General features: G+C 40.2%; 1 protein-coding gene and 1 pseudogene across 2 annotated transcripts in view; one reads left to right on the top strand and one right to left on the bottom strand.

The window, feature by feature from the left end:
• The window catches only part of LOC308628029 (uncharacterized protein), a gene marked incomplete at its 5' end in the record, with an annotated part of 93,949 nt that overhangs the window by 28,865 nt on the left and 45,706 nt on the right, over positions 1-19,378 (bottom strand). Inside the window, one exon of the mRNA XM_081254586.1 lies at positions 12,643-12,674. Coding sequence (XP_081110712.1) covers positions 12,643-12,674 — 32 coding nt within the window. The remainder of the gene's footprint in view (positions 1-12,642; positions 12,675-19,378) is intronic.
• On the top strand, positions 4,754-6,345 carry LOC308628001 (uncharacterized protein C2orf78-like; annotated as a pseudogene). Its single transcript has one exon. The product of its transcript is annotated as an uncharacterized protein C2orf78-like (transcript).

Here is a 19,378-nt window from a genome sequence, read left to right as displayed (position 1 = left end):
AGATTATGGAGTAGACTAGACATAAGGAACACGCTTTGGGTGTCACTGTCTCCCATCACCCCCTGATGGAACCATCTAGTTGAAGGAAAACAAGCTCAGGGCTCCCACTGATTCTGCATTATGGTGAGCTGTACAATTATTTCATTATATATTACAATGTAATAATAATAGAAATAAAGTGCACAATAAATGTAATGCACTTCAGTCATCCCCAAACCATATCCCCCCCACCCCACCCCTGGTCTATGGAAAAATTGTCTTCCACGAAACTGGTCCCTGGTGCCAAAACGCTTGGGGACCATTGATTTAAGGTCATTGTTTCCTCATTGATTTTCTCTCTGAATGATCTATCCATTGATGTAAGTAGGGTAATAAAGTCCCATTCTATAATTGTACTATGTCAATTTCTCCATTTTGTCTGTTAATATTTGCTTTATATATTTATGTGCTCCTAAATTAGGTGCATACATGTTTATGAATGTTATATTGTCTTCTTGGATTGACTCCGTTATCATTAATATAATGCTCTTCATTATCTTTTATTATAGACTTTATTTTACAGTCAATTTTGTCTGATATGAGTATTGTTATCCCCGCTTTCTTTTATTTATCTTTGCATGAAAGGTATCTTTATCTTTTTTTCCATCACTTCACTTTCATTCTGTGAGTGTCTTTAGCTCTGAAGTGAGTCTCTTTTAGGCAGCATGTGGATGAGTCTTTTTCATTATTCAATCAGCCACCCTGTGTGTCTAAAATAAAAATTGGAGCAGTTAGTCCATTTACATTTTCTTTTAATTGAAGAATACTTGATTTACAACATTGTGTTAGTTTCAGGTATATAGCAAAATGATTCAGTTATACATATATTACATACATACATGTATATATTCTTTTACAGATTCTTTTCCATTATAGGTTATAACAAGATATTGAATATAGTTCCCTATGTTATACAGCAACTCCTTGTTGTTTAACTATATTATATATAGTAGTGTGTATCTGTTATTCCCCAAATTCTAATTTATTCCCTCCCTTCACCTTTAGTACCATAACATTGTTTCTATGCCTGTAAGTCTCTTTCTGTTTATTAAGTAATTTCATTTGAATCCTTTTAAAGATTCCACAAATAAGTGATATGATATTTGTCTTCTCTGTCTGACTTACTTCACTTAGTATGATAACCTCTAGGTCCACCTATGTTGCTTCAAATAGCAACATATTATGGCTGAGTAATATTCCATTGTATATAAATACAAAATCTTTATGCATTCATAATTTGATAGACATTTAGGTTTTTTCCATGTCTTGGCTGTTGTAAATAGTGCTGCTATGAACATTGGAGTGCGTGTACCTTTTTGAATTAGAGATTTTGTGTAATGTCTCCAGCATTTATTATTTGCAGACATTTTGATGATGGCAATTCTGACACGTGTGAGGTGATACCTCGCTGTAGTTTTGATTTGCATTTCTCCAAAATTTAGTGATGTGGAGCATCTTTTCGTGTGCCTGTTGGCCATCTGTATGTCTTCTTTGGAGAAATGTCTAATTAGGTCTTCTGCCCATTTACTGATTTATTGATTGGGTTGTTTGTTTTTTGATCTTTAGTTGTATGAGCTGTTTGCATATTTTGGAAATTAAGCCCTTTTCAGTCTCATCATTTGTAAATATTTTCTCCCAGTCTGTAACTTGTCTCTTCATTTTGTTTATGGTTTCCTTTGCTGTGCAAAAGCTTATAAGTTTGATCAGGTCCCATTCGTTTATTTTTGCTTTAATTTATTTTACCTCGGGAAGCTGACCTATTGCTATGATTTATATCAGAAGATGTTTTGCCTATGCCTTTTGCCTATGTTTTGCCTTCTAGGAGTTTTATGGTGTCTTGTCATATTTAGGTCTTTAAGCCATTTTAAGTTTATTTTTGTGCATGGTGTGAGGGAGTGTTATAACTTCATTGATTTACATGCAGCTGTCCAGATTCATCAGCACCAGTTGCTGAAGAGACTGTTTTTCTCTGTTATATATTCTTGATTCCTGTGTCGTGGATGAATAGACCATAGGTGTGTGGTTTATTTCTTAGCTCTCTATTCTGTTCCATTGATCCGTATGTCTATTTTTGTGCCAATACCACACTGTTTTAATTACTGTAGCTTTGTAGTATTGTCTGAAGTCTGGAGAGCTGTGCCTCCAGTTTTGTTCTTTTTCTTCAGGATTGCTGGGCAATTCTAGGTCTTTTGGGGTTCCATATAAATTTTAGGATTATTTCTCTAGTTCAGTGAAAATTGTCATCGGTAATTGGATAGTGATTGCATTAAATCTGTAGATTGCTTTGGGGAGTATGGCCATTTTTACAATTTTAAGTCTCCCAATACAAGAGTATGGAATATCTTTCCATTTTTTGAATCATCTCAAAATACCTTTATCAATGCTTTATAGTTTTCAGCAAATAAGTAATTCAGCTCCTTGGTCAGATTTATTCCTAGGTTATTTTATTTTAGATTCAATTATAAATGGAATTGTTTTCTTATTTTCTCTTTCTGATATTTCATTGTTAGTTAATGAAATACAAGAGATTTCTGTATGTTAATCTTGTATCCTGCTATCTTGCTGAATTTTCCTCAGTTCTAATAGTTTTTGTGTGGAGTCTTTAGTGTTTTCCATATAGAGTATTTCATCTGCATTTAATGACAATTTTAACTCTTCCCTTCCAAACTGGATATATTTTATTTCATTTTCTTGTCTGATTGCTGTGGTTAGGACTTCCAGCACTATGTTAAATAAAAGTGGAGAGAGTGGGCATCCTAGTCTTATTCCAGATTTTAGTAGGAAAGCTTTCAGCTTTTCACTGTTGAGTATTATTTTGTTTGAAGCTTTGTCATAGATGGCTTTTAATGTGGAGATATGATCTCTCTGTACCCTCCTTAGTGAGAGCTTTTATCATGAATCAAAGTTGAATTTTATCAAATGTTTTTTCTGCTTCTATTGAGATGATCATGCAGTTTTTGTGTTTTCATTTGTTGATGTGGTGTATCACACTGATTCATTTGCGTATGTTGAACCATCCTTGTCCCATGGCCTGAATCCAACCTGATCATGGTGTGATCCCTTTTATGTGTTGTTGGATTCGGTGCATTAGTATTTTGCTGAAGATTTTTGCATCTAAATTCATCAAAGTTATTGACTTGTACTTTTCTGTTTCTGTAGTGTCTTTGGTTTTGGTAATAGGGTGACATTTGCTTCCTAGGATGCCTTTGGGGGTATTCCATACACTTTAATTTTTGGAAGTGTTTGAGAAGAATCAGTAAAGGTTCTTCTTTGTAATGTTTGGTCACGTTTCTCAGTGAAGCTATCCAATCGTGGACTTTTGTTTGCAAGGAGTGTTTTTCTTTTTCTTTCTTTTTTTAAAAAATATATTTATTGGAGTATAATTGCTTTACAATGGTGTGTTAGTTTCTGCTTTATAACAAAGTGAATCAGCTATACATATACACATATCCCCATATTGTCTCCTTCTTGTGTCTCCCTCTCACCATCCCTATCCCACCATTCTAGGTGGTCACAAAGCACCGAGCTGATCTCCCTGTGCTATGTGGCTGCTTCCCAGTAGCTATCTATTTTACATTTGGTAGTATATATAACTCCAAGCCACTCTCTCACTTCATCCCAGCTTACCCTTTCCCTTCCCTGTGTCCTCAAGTCCATTGTCTACACAACTACTGAAGCCCACGCACCTAGAGCCCATGCTCCACAGCAAGAGAAGCCAACACAATGAGAAGCCCGCACACTGCAACCAAGAGTAGCCCTCGCTAGCCGCAACTAGACAAAGCCCGTGCACAGCAATGAAGACCCAGTGTAGCCAAAAAAATACATACATAAAATAAATAAGTTTGAAAACTAAATAAATGAGTATAAATTTAAAAAGAACACCTAATGCAGGTGGGAAGGGGGGAGGGACACTGTAAAGGTCATCTATGCTACATGTACAAGAACTCCGAGAGCATACCAATAGGTACCACATTTTTCACTGCTGTAGCCGATCATTCCCCCGTACTACCACACTGTATCACTGCCTTCCCTGATCTACTGCTAGAGTCTCTTTGGAAGGTGTTTCAGAACTCTTGTTATGATAGTGCCAGTTTAACTGTCCTCACTTCCTTAATTTATACCAGGATTTAAGACCTGGTGGTCCGAGATCCTGTCCAGAGCAAGCAGGCCAAGACTCTGTCTTTGTTTATCTATTTCATCAGCGAGGGCTCTACTCCCTCTCCTAGTTCATGGTGTGAAGAGTTCTTCGCCTCTCAGGAAAGTGGGGAGAATTGAAAGGACTCTATATGAGAATGCTAGGCTTTGTAAAACATCTCACTTTTTAAAAATAACACTCACTTTTATTTGACTTATAACAATCCTATGAAATACAAAGAAAGCCAAGAATCAGTGACATGAAATGATCACCAGTAAGAATTACAACAGTCACCGCTTATCTCATAGCATAGGGCACTGTCCATGATCCTTAAGAAGAGTTAGTAGAAATGCCTTGCCCATCTTGCCCCCAAACACCATGTACCTTGAAAGGTACATGACTGCTGTGTTGGTGTTTAGGGGGAGCATCTCACTTACCAGGGACGACTTCTACCTTGATTCCTTGGTACGGATGGAGACTTCCCTGGTGATGAAAAACTCCCTGGGATTGCAACCTTCAAGCCAGATATCTTGTGTGACACAAACTCAAGAACTCCCCAAGTCCTGCAGGGTCAGAAATATTCAGACACTTGAGAGTAACCCACCACCTGAACTTGGGGACATTTCAGGGACAGCTCCAGTCCGGAGTGCCAGTAGTCTCCTGGCCCTGCCTCCAGCTTCAAACCAGGGACAAATAGAGTAAGAACTTGGAAGATATTAAAACCAAGCTTTCAAAGCCTCTGGATGCCTACCAGATCCCAAGAGAAAACCAAGAGCCTCCACTACTCCCTTCAGAAATCACTGATATTCACCAGCTCCTGGGCTGCACTGACCCTGTCAGCCAAGAGGAGCAGCCTGGTTCTGAAAACGCTGATCTGGGAAAGAACAGCCTGAGTCTTGAGGACCTAGGGACACTTGAAAATGGGATGGAATCCAGCAGTGGTTTTGCAGACATTACTGCACTGGCGGAGGATATTCACCTTCCCCAGCTCTTTAATTCTTTGAAAGATCTTGATCAATCCAAAGGTCCCAACGTGATCAAAGCCAAAGACACCAGAGCCATTAAGGTGAATCAGGTGCAGGAAAAGCCAAGTGTCATAAAGGTTCCCTCTGATCAACCTAGGAAGAACAAACATAAAACCTCTGAGCCTATCAGTGGTGCTCCCAAGGCCAAAATCCAGCCAAAGAATCCGGAGTGCCCGTTAGGGGGAGAAGTGGTTCTATGCAATGCTGCAGTCAGTGACAGGGCTCCTGTGAACACGGCCAAGCAGTCTAAAGGCCAACCTCAGAAAGCTGCATCCAGAAAGATCAGCAAAACTAAGAGCCACGGGCAGGAAAGGACCACAAGGACCAGATGAAGAAAGAAGGCTGAAGAGAATAAGCAGTCAGGGAACAAAGTCAAGGCAGAAGAGAAGCCAACAATTCCCCAGACGAAGCGAAAGGAACACCAAACTGACCTTATCCAAGAGAGCTTTAAAAAGCCTCGAACCTCCCTAGGCATGCGCATGCTGGAGTCTGTGAAGGTTTTTCATGCACTGCGAGAGAAGAATGATAAGAAAACTGGGCTCTCTTCCTGTCGGGTCTTGGGAAATTCAAGAAACCCTAAAGACCCCCAGACACCCCCCAGCTATCCAGCCATGGTGGCATACCCCACGTGCGGGTAAGAGTCCTGAGAAAACTCAAGTCGAAGCCCAGAAACCAGACAGCAGTGCTGAAAAAGAGTGTCCATCTCCATCCCAGTATGAGCTGCCTCCACCTGAGAAGGTCAAGTTGATACCTCTGCCTTTTTCTGCCTGGGACAAGCCTCAAGCTCTACCTGCTCCTCGGAGGCCACAGTCTCTGGCCTCACATTGGCCTGCTGTGGTGGACCGTGCCCAGCCTGCTTCTACTAACTCAGCTCAACCTGCTGCAGCCAGTTCATCCCAGCTAGCTCCTGCCTCTTTGCCAGGTCCTGCCAAACCAGCTCAGCCAACTGTGACCAACCCAACCCATCCGGGTTGGACCGACTATACCCAGCCTAGCGTCCCTCAGTCTGCTGCTCCTAGGCCTGCACCCTACAAAACTTCATCTTGCGCTTCTCTCCAGCGGGAGCCTGTTCCCCCTGCTGTGACTAAGCGCCAGTCCCCACCCAAGCTCCAAACCCCATTTCTACTCCAAGACTTCAGCAAGTAACGAATTCCATGGAGGGAACCCAATGTTTCTGAGCCAGTCATGTCAAAGCCCATCGAACAAAAGCAGAGGCCAGAGTGGGAGGCCATGAAGAGGCGGGCTCTACAGGAATGTGAGAATGCTGCCAAATACACCTCTTTGGGGAAACTGCAATTTTTCATTGAGAGGGAAAAAGAAATGGAAATTGCTGACTACTACGGATATTTATAGTAAGAGCTGCTAGGATTTTTGGTGCCACCTTGGGTACCAACTGCTCTTCCATATATAAATAAGATAGGTATAAATTTCTCTATTTATTTTGATATATTTTAAAACAATAAAACTGAATAAATAAATGTAATAGAATAGATGAGTAATAAACCTTTTGAATTTTGAGATGCTGCTAACGGTGGCGTGTTTTAGTTCTTTCTGTTCTGTTTTTGATGGGGTTGGAATCAAAGTCTGCATGAGAAAGGAAGGACTGAAAGTTGGATTGGAGAATGAAGGAAAGGGGTAAAAACTGAGGAAAGAGGAAGGAACTTGGCCCAGGTCTAGGAAGGTCGAAAGAGATTTATGGATTTCTGAAAGGAAGCAGGAGTGAGGATGAAATGGCAGAAGTAAAAAGCAGGGTCAGAGGTCAGGGTTGACGGGCTTCCCCGGTGGCGGAGTGGTTGAGAGTCCGCCTGCCAATGCAGGGGACACGGGTTCATGCCCTGGTCTGGGAAGATCCCACATGCCGCGGAGCGGCTGGGCCCGTGAGCCATGGCTGCTGAGCCTGCGCATCCAGAGCCTGTGCTCCGCAACGGGAGAGGCCACAACAGTGAGAGGCCCGCGTACTGCAAAAAAAAAAAAAAAAAAGAGGTCAGGGTTGAAAGAACAAAATGCGAGTAGAGCTGAAGATGACGGAAGGTGAGCCTAGGTTTACTAGAAGAAATAGAAAAAGTCTCTTGGGGAGGTTGGCCTTAAGTCTCAACCACCACATAGGTATTTAAGAAAACAAGGGGTTCCAGACACATCTCTGAAAGGTTTGAGTTGCCTTATGCAGGTGTGATTATAGTGGGGGAATAGGGAAACCTACCAGAGAGGTGGCTAGGGCTCAGAGTTATCCTAGGGGCAGCTGACGACAGGGGCAGAGCCAAGGGAAGTGCTGCCTCAGGAGGCCCACGAATAGGGCCTGGTATGCAAATCACCATGTACTCAACACCTAAGCACCAGGGCAGCTAATGCACTATTCACTTAATCCTGGCAACGACAGGCAAGACCAGTATTCCTGTGCCACTTCACTTAGAGAGGTGCAGCAAAGGGCTGAGGTCACATCGCATGTGGAGGTGCAAGGCCTCAATTTGAGGCCCAAATGCCTCTGAAGTCCTCAGTATTTGCAAGTGCCTGCAGGCGTCCAACCTGGCTTTCAGAGCACAGCATCCTGAGGTTACTGGTGGACGAGCCCAAACTTCTGGACAGGCCTAAATATTAACTTGAGGGGCTTCCTCCACTGACCAGGGTGCGTGCCACCCTCTCTAAACATCACCATCAACTGAAATGCACGAGAAAAATCCGACGGAAGCGTCCACTGTTGCCGGAGTCCATCTCCAGCAAGTCCAGGGATACCCGAGGGATGGATAGCGTCGGCGAAGGAAATAAATCTATTACACTTCTTAAAGTATCAGCATTGCATGTTTCTCTCTCTTCTTTATTGTTTACAATCACAGATTTATATATTGTAGTTGATTACATTACCAGGTACGTGACCAAACAATCTTAGCACAATCAAACCTCAAAATGTTCTATAAAGATTTAAAAAAAAAAAAATCCCCTAGTTTCTAGATGTCCTATTAAAATATTTCCCCAAGTTCCCATTAATCACAGGTTATTTCCTAGTAATCAAGCCAAGCAGTTATATGATTATTTTAATTGTAAAAGTTGGAGCTACTTGATCCTATTTCTCTTCTTGCATGGGCAACCTTTTACAATGGTTCCATGAAAATATTTACAATATAACCTGCATGCACTTTCTAGTTGTTTCCTTCCACTGAGACAGTGTTTTCTCCCTATCCTAGCAACCAATTCTGCTCCAGGCATTTGCTTTTCTATAATTAATCTTCCTTTATAATAGAACCATAAATTTCCTATGTCATCAGGAATTCCGGCCCATGGCCATAACTCCATACTAGAGGGTGTTTTTCATAAAAACATCCCCTTAGTTCCAGGCTCTTAATTCTTTACCCATTTCCCCGGGGCTTTAGTGGGTACTTCCCATTCTGTGGTAGTTTCAGGAGGGGAAGTCCTAGAGGAATTTTTCTTTCAAGTGGAGCAACATCCCCCCAAAATTGCCCCTATATTTAAATTTATTATCATAAAACATAACAACAGAGCTGTAGTCCACCTTCCTGGCACGGCGCTGCCTTGCAGTTTCGCCTTCCGTTGCTTCATGACTTTGTCATGGTGCAATGGCTCCAGGATGGCTTCCAACACACTGTCACGGGCATGCACACTGGGCAGCTGCTCCAACAGCCACAGGACGCAGGCGCCCAGCGGTTCAGGGGCTCCCTGGGAGGCCTCGTGGGGCAGCTCGAGGGAGTGAGGATGGGAGAAAGCTGCAGGGGTGGGCGTCAAAAGGAATGACGTGGGGAGAAGGGAGAGATGGAGGCAGTGGATAGGGAAAATGGGAAAACTGGCAATTTTCATTTTCAAAATTATTTTTTGAGATGTCATTCACATGCCATAAAATTCACCTTCTGAGACTCCAAATTCAGTGTCATTTCGTACATTCTCAAGCCTATGCAACCATCACCATCATCTAACCCATCATGTTTTCATCACCCCAAAAAGAAGCCCCGTAACCATCAGCAGGCCCTCTTCATCCCCTCCTCCTTCAGTCCGTGCAACCATTCATTTCCTTTCAGTCGCTATGGTTTTGCCTTTTCTGGACATTTCATGAAATAATACAACTGTGACCACTGTGTGGGGCTTCTTTCACTTAGCATAATGTTTACAAGTTCGTCCATGTCATAGCATGTGTCAGTACTTCATTGCTTTTTATGACTGTGTAATATTTCACATATACACCACATTTAAAATATCCATTCATCCATTGATGGGTATTTCGGTTTTTTACACTAATAATCTCCAGTTATTGACAGTTGATTCTGTGCCAGGCAGCACCAGGCTAAGTTACTGACCTTAAGATTTCACAGATAAAGAGGCTTGGAGAGTGTGAAGAGTTTGCCCAAGATTAAGAGCTAGTAATTTGCAGAACTGGGGTTTGAACTCAGGCGAACTTCAGAGGTAATAAATTCACATGACAGAACATTAGAAAAGGTACACGAGGGTATTCAATGAAAAGTCACCCTTTTCCCCATGTTCCTCAGCCGCACATTTCCCTCCTCAGAGGCATCTGCTTTTGCCGTGCCGTGGATCCTTCCAGAGAACTATCTATACCTCAACATGCATGTATCACAATTTATTGACTCATCTGTCCCACGGATTTGAAATGTCACTTTTATGGTATAATAGATTCTTATACGTACTTATATTACTCTTTTCAGAGCTGTCCTGACTCTTTTTTGCCTATCTTTTATGTTTGCCATTTCTCTAAAATTCTTTCTATCTTCTTTTTGATTTAAAAAACTTTTTCCTCTTCTTGTTTATTTCTCTTAAGGCATTATCCATTATGTTCATTCACTCGTATTATTTTATTTAATTTATTTATTTTTGGCAGTGTCGGGTATTAGTTGCAGCACGTGGGCTCTTCGTTGCAGCGCGTGGGCTCTTCCCTGTGGCTCGTGGGCTTTCCCTTGTGGCTCGTGGGCTCTCTAGTTGTGGCGCATAGGCTCCACAGCACGTAGGCTCAGTAGTTGCGGCGTGTGGGCTTAGTTGCCCTGCGGCATGTGGGATCTCAGTTCCTCAACCAGGGATCGAACCTGAATCCCTTGCATTGGAAGGCAGATTCTTAACCACTGGACTACCAGGGAAGTCACCACTCTTGTATTATTTTAAATTTAGTCCTCATTTCTGAATTTTTTTTCTTTTATTTTGAATTCTGTCCTGAGTTCTATCATCTTACCTAATTCTGGTTTATGCTGTTTGTTCATCTTTTTTTTATTACAGTAAAATACACATAAAACAAAATTTAGTATTTCAACCATTTTCAAGTATACAATTCAGTGACGTTAAATACATTCACAATGCTGTGCAACCATCAGCACTACCCAAATTCAAAATAATTATGTCAAAAGACGGAGCAGGACCTCAGAAAGATGGAGGCAGCAGCATAGTTTCTGAATCTCTCCAAACCCTTTCATGGAAGAAGATCAGCTAAAACCAAACACCCACAGGTGGCATTTATCAGCATTGACCATTTCCAGAACTTTTGCACCATCCCAAAGAGAGACTCTATAGCCATTAAACAATGACTTCCCATTCCCTCCTCGATCCACGTTCTTTCATCTTTTCCATTGTTTTTCCTAACATCATTTAGCCCACTTTGAAATAATGTTACAGTTTTGATCTGTTTTGTGGACCTGTCTTTTCCAACTTGATTTTACTGTCTGAAGAGATGCTATTCTGCTTCTTATTCTCCTTTTTCTTACACTACCTCTGTACGGGATTTGATCCCAATCCTTTTCTGTTATTGATTTTTGGATGAAAAATGTTTTAAAAGCGTTTTGAAAAGGAGGTACGAGGCCATATGGAAACATATTCTTCATGGCTGTTTCATCAGTGCTTCACTTATACTGTTTTGAAATAACTGTTTTCCAGGAGGTATAAACCAGTGGGTTTTATCATTGGACAGAGTGCAGAGAAAGGACCCCACGAACGCTGATCCCCTTAGCAAAAATGATTTAGTTATGATTTCACCCAAGACTGGTCACAACCCAGCCTGGGAAACTCAATGAACCAGAGACAAGGTATCATGCCATCTTTCCTTGTCTCTGCCTCAGCTCTCCAGGATTGGTCACCTACACGTTATTAGTAATTATTAGTTGGTTTCTGTTCATAATTACTATCAGAAGACACAGCACTTATGGGCCTAATGACACTGCCCAGCTACGCACCATTCTTCGTTTTGGCTTCCCGTCCACCAGCAGGAACCTCATTTATTTTTGTTCTCCCTTCACCACAGCCCAGTGATGTTTGTGAGTGACTCTCAGTCTCACCAGAATCTGTATCTCTCACTCAGCCCCAACATCCCACCCGATCTTCTGCTCCCTGAAGTGTACTCTAGAAATTTAGGTAACCTGGATATTTTACCACTGTTCACCATCTCTTATGAAACCGGAAGAAGAGCAGCTTTCTTATGGGATGACGGAGAACTTGTAAAGATAAAACACCAGTCTGCAGGAGAAAGGGAAAAAGAGAATGATGGAAATAGTTTCTGGAAAACTATTTTTACATTAGGTTTTGTTTGTTCCTGGTAAATAAATTGAAATCTTCTAAACATTAAAAAAAAATCTAAACCACTAAATTCAATAATACAGGAATATAACTTTTAAAAAAAATTTCTTTGGCTGAGCAACATGTGGGATCTTAGCTCCCCAACTAGGGATTGAACCCACGCCTGCTGCATTGGAAGCACACAGTCTTAACCACTGGACCACCAGGGAAGTCCCAGGAATATAACTTTTAGAGGAGAAGTTATTAACCCCTTGGTTATATGAACTGCAGATTTTTAGTAAGAAGTCATATATATATATATATATATATATATTTTTTTTTTTTTTTTTTTTTTCTTTTTGCGGTATGCGGGCCTCTCACTGTTGTGGCCTCTCCCGTTGCGGAGCACAGGCTCCGGACGCGCAGGCCCAGAGGCCATGGCTCACGGGCCCAGCCGCTCCGCAGCATATGGGATCCTCCCAGACCGGGGCACGAACCCGTATCCCCTGCATCGGCAGACGGACTCTCAACCACTGCGCCACCAGGGAGGCCCAGAAGTCATATATTTTAAATGACATGGAGCTTTAAAGAAGGAAGGAAGGAAGGAAGGAAGGAAGGAAGGAAGGAAGGAAGGAAGGAAGAAAGAAAAAGGACTTCCTTGGTGGTGCAGTGGATATAATATCAAAAACAAATAAATTAATTAAATAAATTTAAAAAAGAAAAAAATGCTGAAATCCACTGACTAATTATTCAGGCTGTTATATCTCGCTATTTCCAGATGCATCCCTTTAAAAACTTTTGGGAAAAGGTTATCTTATGTCAGAACAAATGAATTACAAACTTTTCTCTTTTTCCAAAATTTGAGAAATTCCCCTACACTTCTACCTTCAAATTTTATAAAAAGGGAAAAGTAGTGACAACCCTTATACTTACATCCAATTGCATCACCTGGCCACATGCCTTCTACATCAATCAAATATCTACAAAACAACAAAATCCGAGTCATTTGTAAATAAAAGGAAAAGTAAATCAAGTTTTTGCAAAAGAGGTCCAATTTCGCTTTACAAATATAGATATAAAAATCCTAAGAAAATATCAGCACATCTAATCAATAATTATTAAAGAATGATATATACCATGACTACAAAAAGGCGTTATTCCAAGGATGCAAGGGTAACGCAACTGTAGAAAATCTATTAATATAATTATTTATATTAATACAACAATTTAATTAATAAATGAAAGAGAATAAAATACAGGACCAAACTGGCAGATGTTAAAAAGTTTTCTGATAGTATGCAACAGTCAGTTTCGGTGAAAATTCTCTGTACACTATAAACAGGAGACTTAATATGACAGAGTATTCATAAATAACCAAAATAACAAATGACAAATTAGGATAAATATTAACATCATATCTAAAAAACCCTATCTAACCAACCATAGGAGCCAGAATCTTAGGAATCACCATCACTGACAGCTATTCCTCCCTCACCCTCATCCTCAACCCACCAGCAGTGCTAACAATGATACTGCTTACATACCTCTAGAATCTGTCCACATCTTTCCACCAAAATGACCACCATACCCTGGTCCAAGCCACCATTATGCCCAATTTCTACAAAAGTCTCCTAACTTGTTTCCTCGCTTCCACTCTTTCTCCCTGCAGTGTATTCTCCACTCGGTAGCAAAATGATAGGTTGAAAATGCAATTGGGTATGTTCCACACACTCACCTTCAACAAAAAAAGTTCAATGGTTTTCTATTACTCTTATTAAAGTCTGAAACCTTAAACATAAGCCTGCACGATCGAGCTCCTACCCACACTTGTAGTTCCATTATAATCACATGCTCCCCCAACAGCCCCACCTTCCTGGCCAGTTCCTCCAACACAGCATATGCTTTCCTCTTATAGGGTCTTTTGTTATTCCTTATGCTTAGAAATCTCTCCCCAACGTCCCTATCTGGTTAATACCTACTCATCCTTCAGATATCAGCTGAAACATCCCTAAATAAACCTTCTCTAATCTCCAGGATGAGATCAAATCCTCCCTAAAATATGCTCTCATGGTACCATGTTCCTCTCCTTGGCCCTTGTCAGAGTTGTAATTCTACATGCAGAGTATGATCCTTGAATATCTATTCCCTCTCTGGACTGTTAGAGTTCACAAAGGGCAGGTCAAGTCTCTTCACTCACAAAATTTCACAAGTCTTTCTGCTAGCACCCAGCACAGTGCTTAAACATAACACGTGCTCAATAAGTATTTCCTGCATGAACAACCATAAACTGGTACAGTGTAGCAATATCCACAGAAACATAAGGGCATAAACTCTTTGATGCAGAAGTCCCATTCTGAGTGAAGTTAACTGAGACAAAGCATATATATTCATAGGTGTTCACACAGGAATGTTCATTACTTTGACGTTTTATAATATCAAAAACTTTGACTTTTATATGTTCATCACTAAGCAAAGGAACAATGCAGCCTTAAAAACAAATAAACAAATGGGACCTAATGAAACTTAAAAGCTTTTGCACAGCAAAGGAAACTATAAAAAAGATGAAAAGACAACCCTCAGAATGGGAAAAAATATTTGCAAATGAATCAACAGACAAAGGATTAATCTCCAAAATCTATAAATAAGTCATGCAGCTCACTATTAAAAAAACAAACAACCCAAATCAAAAAATGGGCAGAAGGCCTAAATAGACATTTCTCCAAAGAAGACATACAGATGGCCAAGAGGCACATGAAAAGCTGCTCAACATCACTAATTATTAAACAAATGCAAATCAAAACTACAATGAAGTATCACCTCACACCGGTTAGAATGGGCATCATCAGAAAATCTACAAACAACAAATGCCGGAGAGGGTGTGAAGAAAGGGAACCCTCTTGCACTGCTGGTGGGAATGTAAACTGATACAGCCACTATGGAGAACAGTATGGAGGTTCCTTAAAAACTAAAAATAGAATTACCATATGACCCAGCAATCCCACTACTGGGCATATAACCAGAGACAACCATAGTTCAAAAAGACATATGCACCCCAATGTTCAATGCAGCACTATTCACAATAGCTAGGTCATGGAAGCAACCTAAATGCCCATCGACAGATGAAAGGACAAAGAAGATGTGGTATGTATATACAATGGAATATTACTCAGAGATAAAAAAGAACGAAATTGGGTCATTTGTAGAGATGTGGATGGACCTAGAGGCTGTCATACAGAGTGAAGTAAGTCAGAAAGAGAAAAACAAATATTGTATATTAATGCATATATGTGGAATCTAGAAAAATGGTACAGATGAACCGGTCTGTAAGGCAGAAATAGAGACACAGATGTAGAGAACAAACGTATGGACACCAAGGGGGGAAAGCGGGGCAGGGCAGGGGTCGGTGGTGGTGAGATGAATTGGAAGATTGGGATTGACATATATACATCAATATGTATAAAATAGATAACTAGTAAGAACCTGCTGTATAAAAAATAAATTTTAAAAATTCAAAAATAAATAAAAATAATAAATTAATCAATTAATTAAAAGTTAAAAAAAAGAATGAGGTTGGAAGACTGTCAAAACAGCACACAGATCACACACTCAAGCTCCGGAAGATGGGGAAGTGGCTTAAGTCCCCCACTTAAGTCCCCCAGCGTCTACTGTTTGCAGCATTTTTGCTCTTGACCATTCTGACTGGTGTGAGCTGTTGGGTTTTTGTAATTTGTGTTTGGCATGTCTTTAAAAATTCCTAAAACTCATCATTTTTCCACGCCTTTTTCTTTTCTGTTAAAAAAAGAAAGAAAAAAGTGTGAGTACAATATACCTCTTGAAATTGTCCTCTTGGAAGGCTGCCCTCCTTTGAAATTTTTGGTCGATTTTCGACCCCAGGACTTTTTTGGAGGGCAGGTGTCATTTACAGAACTGCAAGTCTGGTGAATAATTTCGTGACCTTTAGCAATGGGATTAAAGCTGCTGTTGTGGGAAACGGCCACAAGGAGGCAGCATTTCTCCATTCCCAAATCTGGGTACTAGGGCAGCAGAGCCTTTCTGGAAGTCGTGTTCCTAGGTTGTTAATTATAATGGAATGTGCCAGGAGAAACCACCATAAGTTTATGTCTCATTACCTTTTGTTTGTTTTTTTAAATTTTTTTAATCTTGGTAATGATTAGAAAATTGTTTGTCCTAGGTGTACACAATCTGGTTCATTTGTACATTATATATGTCTATTCATGTACAGATCCTCTTCCCATGTAAACTATTACAGAGTGTTCTGTAGACCTCCCTTGTTATACGGTGGGTCCTTTTGATATATGTATATAATATGTATATAATATGTATTGGTATACATGTAGTAACACTAATCTTAATTTATCCATTCCCCCCACCTTTACTTTTAGATGAGCACAGTTTCTTTTCTAAGTCTGTGAGTATCTTTCTCTGTGGAAATATGTTCATTTGTGTCAGTTGTTAGATAACGCCTATAAGTGATATCACAGGATATAGGTCTTCTGCTTTCCGACTAACCTCATGTTTTCTGACTACCTCCAGGCTCATGTATGGTGCCTCATACATGGTGCCTCCTCCTCAAGGAGCAGTGTTTCATTGTTTTCCATGGCTAATATTCCACTGTGTACATGGACCACCTCTTCTTTATCCATTCACCTGTCGATGGACATTTTGGTTGCTTCACTGTCTTGGCTATTGTGAGTAAGGCTGCACTGCAGCTTTTGCAGCCTGTGTCTTCTTGGTTCTGGGCTTCTCAGGTGAGAGGCCCAGTGGTGCGCCTGCTGGATTGAATGGTACCACAATTTTTACTTTTAAACGCAGCTCCTTTCTGTTCTCATTATTTGCCGTTACCACTTTACATTTCACCAGCAGGTACAGGGTACACAGTTCTCTAAAACCCCTTCAGCATTTATTGTTTGTAGACGTTCTGCTGATGGTCACTCGACTGGTGTGAGTTGAAACCTTTTTGTAGATTAGATTTGCAGGAGTCTAATAATTCATGAGGTTGAGCTTTTTGACATTTCCCCCTTTTTTTTAAAAGACCTAGGAGAAACAACATTTTTATCAAATTTGCTCTGATAATTAATAAAAATTAAATTTAAAAAAGAACAAGTAAGGAGATATAAGCTCTTGGGCGTTTGCGCTGGCACATTCCACTCTAATTTGCAGCCTACTAAAACGATTTCCAGGAAAGGTCTGTTGCCCAAAAACTCACAGTTGGAAATGTAGAAATGCTGCCACCTTGTGGTAGATTCCCGCAAGAGCGGCTTTAAACCCACAACTACTGGTCACTTAACATTCACAAGGACCCAGGGCTGTAAAGGACACCTGCCCTCAAAAACTGTGCTGAGGCAGGGAATGGCCAAAAATATTCAAAACAGGCAAAATTTTCAAGAAGATAGTATGAAAGGTGAGTTTTACTCACTGTCTTCTAAAAAAAGGGAAAATGATACGCAAACTTTGTCTTTCTTTCTTTTTGTTTGTTGAAAGAAAAAGAGGCATGGTAAAATGCTCAACATCAGGAATTAATAAAGCCATTCAAATCCAATCTACAGAAACGTTCACCTCACAGCTGTCAGAATGATCATCAGCAAAAAGTTTACAAAGAATAAATGCTGAAGAGCTTTCAGAGAAATGTATACCCTCTAGTTGTTGGGGGGATGTAAACTGCTAACAGCCAGTAGCGAGAACAGAATGGATGTGTGTTTAAACGAAAAACTTGAGGTACTATGTGATCTTGTAGGCCCTTTGATGGGCCTATCACCTGACCAGAGCAGAATCAAAAAGACACAGGCTGGCAATCATGCACTGCAGGAACATTTACCATAGCCAAGACTTGGAAGACACTGAAATGTCCATCAACAGAACAACACACAAAGAAGAAGAGGCCAACGTATACAATGGAATATTAGCCATGGAAAAGAATGAAACAGTGCCGTTTGCACCACCATAGAAGGACCTTAAGATTATCACTCAACTTGAAGTAAGAAAGAAACCAAAAGACAAATATCCTATGACATCACTTCTAGCTACTACCTAAAAACTGATACCCAAGAACTTATTTCCAAGAGAAGGACAGGCATGGATTAACAAAAGAAAATTATGTTTAAGCAAATGGAAAGGTGTAAGGAATGGATGAATTAGGATATGGGGGTTAACAGACATGTACTAATACATATGAAATATATAATCACAAAATACCTATGGAATACCAAGAGAGGTCTACTCAACACTCTTTAATAACCTACATGGGAAAGGATCCAAAGATGAATAGATAGATAGATACATAGACATAACTAAACTCTGTACACCTAGAAAAACACATTTTTATCTAATTTGCTTTGATAATAAATAAAAATTAAATTTAAAAAACAAACAAGAAATAAGGAGATATAAGCTCTTCGGGATTTGCCCTGGCACATTCTACTCTAATTTTCAGCCTCCTAACACGATTTCCAAGAAGGCTCTGTTGCCCAAAAACCCAGAGTTCGAAATGTAGAAATGCTGTTGACTTGTGGCCATTTCCCACAAGAGGGGTTTAAGCCCACAGCTAATGGTCACTTAACATTCACAAGGTCTAAGGGCTGTAAAGGACACCTGCCCTCAAAAACTATCCTGACCTAGGGAATGGCCAAAAAAATTCAAAACAGGCAAATTTTTCAAGGAGATAGTATGAAGAGGTAAGTTTTACTCTTTTTTTTAAAAAAACAGGAAAATCGACAAAAGCTCAACATCAGGAATTATTAGACTCATGCAAATCTTTTCTACAAAATGGATTCAACTCACACTAGTCGACTGACCTTCAGCAAAAAGTCTACGAACAATAAATGCTGAAGGGGTTTTAGAGAACTGTGTACCCTCTAGCTGCTGGTGAGATGTAAAGTGGTAACATCCAATAATGAGAACAGAAAGGAGTTGCGTTTAAAAGTGAAAATTGAGCCACCATTCGATGCAGCAGGCCCACCACTGGGCCTCTCACCCGAGAAGACCAGAATCGAGAAGACACAGGCTGCAGCAGCTGCACTGCAGCCATATTTACAATAGCCAAGGCATGAAAACAACCAAAATGTCCACCAACAGATGAATGGATAAAGAGGAAGTGGTCCATGTACACAGTGGAATATTAGCCACGGAACAGTGAAACACTACTCTTTGAGGCACCACAGATGAGCCTAGAGATAATCACAGAACATGAGGTATGTTAGAAAGCTAACGGCATATATCCTATGATATCATTTATAGGTGTTATCTAACAACTGACACAAATGAACATATTTCCACAGAGAAAGACACTCACAGACTTAGAAAACAAACTGTGCTCATCTAAAAGGAAAGGTGGGGGAATGGATAAATTAAGATTAATTTTACCATACGTATACAAATACCTATTAACTACATATAACAAAACGACCGACCATATAGCAAGGGAGGTGTACAGAACACTCTGTAATAATTTACATGGGAAGAGGTTCTGTACACGACTAGACATATATAATGTCTAAATGAACCAGATTGTGTACACCTAGGACAAACAATATTCTAATCATTACCCCGATTAAAAAAATTAAAATAATGAACAAGAAGTAATCAAGACATAAACTTATGGGGGTTTTTCCTGGCACATTCCATTCTAATTTACAAACTAGGAACACGACTTCCAGAAAGGCTCTGC

This window comes from Mesoplodon bidens (genome assembly GCF_964165515.1).
Source record: "Mesoplodon bidens genome assembly, chromosome: 14".
In the NCBI taxonomy this organism is placed as follows: Eukaryota; Metazoa; Chordata; class Mammalia; order Artiodactyla; family Ziphiidae; genus Mesoplodon; species Mesoplodon bidens.
This window is presented reverse-complemented; position numbering and strand designations above follow the sequence as displayed.